General features: G+C 58.6%; 1 protein-coding gene across 1 annotated transcript; it reads right to left on the bottom strand.

Moving 5' to 3' along the window:
• Positions 1-441: 441 nt before the first annotated feature.
• On the bottom strand, positions 442-2,387 carry MYOD1 (myogenic differentiation 1). The gene is made up of 3 exons (XM_004369686.1): positions 1,546-2,387; positions 981-1,059; positions 442-692 (listed from the first exon to the last, which is right to left on the bottom strand). The coding sequence occupies exons 1-3, from the start codon at positions 2,173-2,175 to the stop codon at positions 442-444; spliced, it is 960 nt and encodes a 319-aa protein (XP_004369743.1). The 5' UTR covers positions 2,176-2,387.
• Positions 2,388-5,225: the final 2,838 nt, after the last annotated feature.

Below are 5,225 nucleotides of genomic sequence, written 5' to 3'. Positions count from 1 at the left end.
CGCATCCCGTGGGCGCTGGAAAAGAGTGGACGTCGCTAGGGCTCCAGAAAGAAAACACCGCGCCCCCATGAACGTCCTGGGCGGTCCCGGGCGTACGCGTTGAAGGCTTAGGTCTGCGCGGGTACCACCCCGCCATGGGGTTGGGGTGAGAGGGACAATGTGCCTGACACTTCAAGGATCAACTCTGGCCCACCAAGAACTCCAAACCGCCATCGCAGCGGAGCTCAGGGAAGGGAGCTGCTTGGAAAAAAAAGGACTGTGTCCTTGTCCTGGGGGGCCGAGGGGCGGAAATGCGCTTCAGTTCTCCCGCCTCTCCCACCTTGGGAGGGGTCGCTTTTCAAGCGTGCTTGGGGAAGGGGTTAGCACTGAAGCTCAATCTTTTGGGGGCGAGGGACCCTAGGGGCACCATCCCTCGGGGGGGGGGCAGCGGCGCCCTCTCGCTCAGAGCACCTGGTAGATCCGGTTGGGGTTTGCGCCCGCAGGGCACTGCGGGACGCCGTCGGGGGATGGGGTGGGAGCGCTGAGCTCGCCTTCGCCTCGGGCGGCCGCCTCTGGCTGGCCGGGGGGCGACCCCGGCGGCGCGTCAGTTAGCAGAAGCGCGGGCGCCGCGGGGCTTTCGGTCGAGATGCGCTCCACGATGCTGGACAGGCAATCGAGGCTCGACACGGCCGTGCTCTTCCCGGGCCTGGCTTCTGTGTGAGAAAAGGTGGGTTAGTGTGCAGGGTGGAGCCGCGAGCCACGTCTCCTACCCCAGGGCCCAGCGCTGGGGGCAGGCGAGAAACTAAGGGTCTGCCAGAGTCCAGGGCCGATTCGGCAAGAGTGGGGGGCCGGAAGGGAGGGCGACACGCTTAGTAGTTCACTCCCTGCACCATCTCCCAGGACGCATGTGTGTCAGGGGAGGGGACTCCCAGATAGAAGCAAGACAGTTCGAAGAGGGGCGTGGGAAGGAGGAGCGCGCAGGGCGAGGTCGGGATACGCACCGCTGGGCGGCTCGCTGTAGTACGCACCGTCGTAGGAGTTCCGCTGCCGGGCGCTGCTCGGGGGGCCGCTGTAGTCCATCTGCAAACGGCGAGGGCGACCATCAGGCCCGCAGCACCGTGACGGGCCCAAGCGCCACTCCCAATAGCCGCCCCTCCCCAGCTTCCCAACTCTCAGTCGCGAGTTCCGGGACCAGATCTGCCCTGGCTGGGGACTAGGGAGGGCAGGACTGGAGATCTGCAGCATGCCGGGCCAAACCGAGAGCAGACGGCCACCTAGGCACAAATCCACTATTTGGAGATAGAGATAAATAGAGAAAAAGCAGATCTTCATGTCGGCACAGGAGTGTTCTAATAGCGCCTCCAACCAAGCGGATCGCATCTTTCCCCCGCGCCCCCAAAGCACTACGCTACTCCAGTAACAGCTGACCAGGACACCGGAGTTCCACTCCTGGGAAGGATTCTTTCTCAACGCCCCCGGAGGGCTAGCTCCCCGACCTCGGAAACGCGTCCCAGATATCCCGAGCGCCGCCCTCACTTCCCCTCTGGTGCCAGGTCCGGGCCTTACCATGCCGTCAGAGCAGTTGGAGCGCGGGCTGGACGCGTCCGAGTCGCCGCTGTAGTGCTCGCCTCCGCGGCCGGGGGGCAGTGGGCCAGGTGCATAGAAGGCTGCGGCGGCGCCAGGGGGCGCGGCGTCTTGGTCGCGCAGCAGCGCCTGCAGGCCCTCAATGTAGCGTATGGCGTTGCGCAGGATCTCCACCTTAGGCAGCCGCTGGTTCGGGTTGCTGGACGTGCAGCGTTTGAGCGTCTCAAAGGCCTCGTTGACTTTGCTCAGACGCCGCCGCTCGCGCATGGTGGCGGCCTTGCGGCGGTCGGCGTTGGTGGTCTTGCGTTTGCACGCCTTGCAGGCCCACAGTAGGCAGCGGCCCGCCTGGTGGTGCCCGCTGGGCGCGCGCACATGCTCGTCCTCGCGCGCGCCTGGTGTCGGGTGCGCGGCCGCAGGGAAGTGGGAGTGCTCCTCCGGCTTTAGGAGCGCGCCCACGTGCACGAGGCGCGGGTCCAGGTCCTCGAAGAAGCGCAGGTCTGGCGAGTCGAAACACGGGTCATCATAGAAGTCGTCGGCTGTGGCAAAAGAGCAGAGAGAGCCGTCAGGGCCCGTCAAGTCTACGTCGCGCAGCGGAGGCGACAGCAGCTCCATGTCCCGGCGGGGGGCGGTGTAGTCCTGGTCTCGCCCAACCCAAGCGGCAAGGGTTGCCTGTATAACTTTCTGAGGCTCCGGAGCCCGGGTCGCGCGATAGCAAAATGCTGGGGGTCTGAACGTCAACCTGACTGTCCTCCACCCCGCCCTATCCAGTCCGGCCTGACGTGCTTCAAGGAAAGCGGCAGTAGCGCCCGGGGGCTCCCCCACCCCAAGCTTCGCGCCAGGCGCCGGGGCTATTTATCCCGTAGTAGCCTAAGCGCCCGCGAGCTGGAGCCGGTGGCTGGGGGCGGGGGCGCCCGAGGCCAATGGGAACAGGGCTGGGCGGAGCTTGGGATCCCCAGTGTGGTCTAGGGGCAAGAGAGCGTCCCGCCCCCGCCCGCCCCGCGACAATCGCGCACTCTCTGCCGCCCCTCCCTAGGCGGGGAGGGAGGCAGGGGTGGCAACCCTACGCGGCTGCAGTTGGCTCCCAGGCGCACCCTTTCCAACCCTCTTTGGCACCCGACTCCTGTGCCCGCGGGAAACGCTGGCCCCGCGCGCTCAACTCCGTGCTAACTTTGTGTTCCTCTCCGTACACTGATTTGTGGGGAACACAGAAGCAGGGCGGGGGCAGGAATCAGATTGGGAAAGATTTGGAGAGAGATGGATTGGCCACGGGCAGAGGCACACTCAGAGCTGAGATAGTGAGAGATATACACCCAAAAAGGTTGAGAGACAGGGGCAGAAGCGCCCAGTGAGAAACATTGAGACTCAGAGTGTAAGTGGGCGAGCCTGCGACAAACTGGACGCAGCAGTCGTGTCCTTTGGCCTGTCCCTGTCCCGGGAGTCGCTCGGAGGGCCTCAGACCCAGCCCATCTCCCCTAGACGCTTAGCAATCTACCCGCATCTATACAGGAGTCGCGGGTGGCTGTTAAACTTTTGTGCCAGTTTCTCCAAACCGGGACGCTGCCCCTGCCGGGAGGGAGCGAAGCGGGCTCTCGCCCATTTCAACCTGTGCGTTGCCGCAGCCCGCTGTTCAGTGCCTTGGTCTGGGGTCTAGGCTGAGATATCTCTTCAGTTGAGAAGACAACTCCGTCTGTTCAGGGCTTGCCTTGGCCTCTCGCTCACTGCGGCGCCAGGAAAGTGCATTGCGCCAAGGCCGGGAACCCCGGACCCCGCCTTTGTCTGGCTTTCAGGGTGGAGTTTGTGAACCAAGAACCGAAGTTGGAGTCCAGACTCCACAGTTTCCTGACTGTGATTTTGTGGAAGTCACATCTCTTTCCTGAGCTTCAGCCTCCTCACTTTGTAAATTTGGGGATGATGATAGAGATCTCTTGGAGTGATTGTGGTAGTGTTGAGAATCTAAAGAGACCTCTTTAAGAGGTGGAAGCCCTTAGAGGTGTAGAGCTATTGACTGGGGCACAAAATCCTGTCAGGGGCCCACGCAGTCTTGGGGCTCAGGTCTTGCAGAGGCCTTGGCTGTGTCGCTTCCCAGCAAGACCGCAGGAGAGGCTGGGGACAGAAGGAGGAGGTAGCCACCTCAGGGGTCTCTGGCTCACACACCAGCCTCAGCACCCCCAAACCCCATAAGGCCTCCCTGCCTCTTCCTGAATCTGCAGTCCGCACCTTCTTCTCAGCACCTAGGCTTTCCCAGGCTAGATATCTTCCTTTGACCAAACACTCCTGCAGGAGTCTTCCCTCCTGGAGTCCAGAAATTTGACAAGGGTGATTTTTGTGCTTGTGCGACTAATTTCTGGAAGCTGTCCTAGCTGGCCTTTCTGGGCCCTGGGAAGTCCCTTCTTCCCACCAAACCCCTCTCTTGGGGCCCTGCCTTCTTCAATTCTCTGCCACTTGTGCACACCTCCCTTCTCTCCATAATATCTCCTTCATTTATTCATCCAACACATATTTATGGAGCAGCCACTATGTACCAGGTACTGACCTAGGTGTTGAGAATATGGCAATGAACAAAACCAAGAACCTGCTCTCATGGTGACAGACAATGAAGAAATAAGCAAGAAAGTATATGATACCAGGAGATTATAAGTTTTATGAAGAAAAATAAAGCAAGGCAAGGGGATAAAGAGTGATGAAGTTTACTATTTATATGGAGTGGTCAGGGAAAGCCTCTCTGGGCCAGCTACATTTGAGCAGAGAACTGAATGCAGGGAGGGCAGAAGCAGATTATCTGCAGATATCTGGGGCCAGATAGAGGGAAGAGCATGTGCAAAGGTCCTGAGGCAGGACTGTGTGTGGCAGGTTTAAAGTATAGCAAGGAGGCTGATAATGTCTGGAGCATGGTGAGCAAGGAGAAGAATGGTAGGAGATTTGGTCAGAAAGGAAACAGAGGGATTGTATTCTGAGATGAAAAGCCATTGGAGGGCTTGAACAGAGGAAAATAATGTCACCATTTGCCTTACATTTTAACAAGAGCATGCTGATTACTGAAGGACAAGGGCAGAAGTGAGGAGACCAAGTAGGAGGCTATTGCAGTAATCCAAGTGAGTGGTGATGGCGGCTTAAATCTGGGTGGCAGCAGTGGAGACAGTGAAAGTGGTTGAATTCCAGATGTATTTTGAAGATTAGCCAACCAAATTCATTCATGACTGGATGTGAACAGTAAGAGCAAGAGAGGCATCAAAGATGATTCCTGGAAGAATATGGTTGGGGAGGAGCATGTTTGGGAGTGGCAGATCAAGAGTCCATGTTTGGGCATTTGAAATGCATGTGCGACATCCAGGTAAAGATGTCAAGTAGGCAGGGGGATTTATGAGGCTGGCATTCAGGAGGGGAGGTCTGGACATGAGGAAGACTCATCCACCCTACCTCTAAGACACCTCTCAGATCTGTCTGCCTCTCTCCATCCCCACTGTCACCACCGTGCACTAAGCCATCACCACTTCTGGCCTGGATGACCACAATAACCTGACTGCTCTCCTCAATTCTACTATTACCCTGTATAATCCATTCACTACACAGAAACCTGAATAAATTTTCAAAAACTTTAAAAAATGGGATTATGTCACTCTCCTGCTCCAGACTTTCCAACAGCTTCTCACTGCATCTAGAAT

The sequence above is a fragment of the Trichechus manatus genome, unplaced genomic scaffold (genome assembly GCF_000243295.1).
Source record: "Trichechus manatus latirostris isolate Lorelei unplaced genomic scaffold, TriManLat1.0 scaffold00006, whole genome shotgun sequence".
NCBI classification, from domain to species: domain Eukaryota; kingdom Metazoa; phylum Chordata; class Mammalia; order Sirenia; family Trichechidae; genus Trichechus; species Trichechus manatus.
The sequence above is the reverse complement of the archived record's forward strand: the minus strand, read 5'-3'. Positions and strand labels throughout refer to the sequence as shown.

What these genes read in the sequence shown, in the direction of transcription:
- MYOD1 (XM_004369686.1), bottom strand. Translation starts at nt 2,175, where the DNA reads ATGGAGCTGCTGTCGCCTCCGCTGCGCGACGTAGACTTGACGGGCCCT. An exon ending in CCAACTGCTCTGACGGCATG is followed by an intron (nt 1,060 to 1,545) that starts GTAAGGCCCGGA and finishes CGCCGTTTGCAG; the next exon opens with ATGGACTACAGCGGCCCCCC. An exon ending in CTACAGCGAGCCGCCCAGCG is followed by an intron (nt 693 to 980) that starts GTGCGTATCCCG and finishes TTTCTCACACAG; the next exon opens with AAGCCAGGCCCGGGAAGAGC.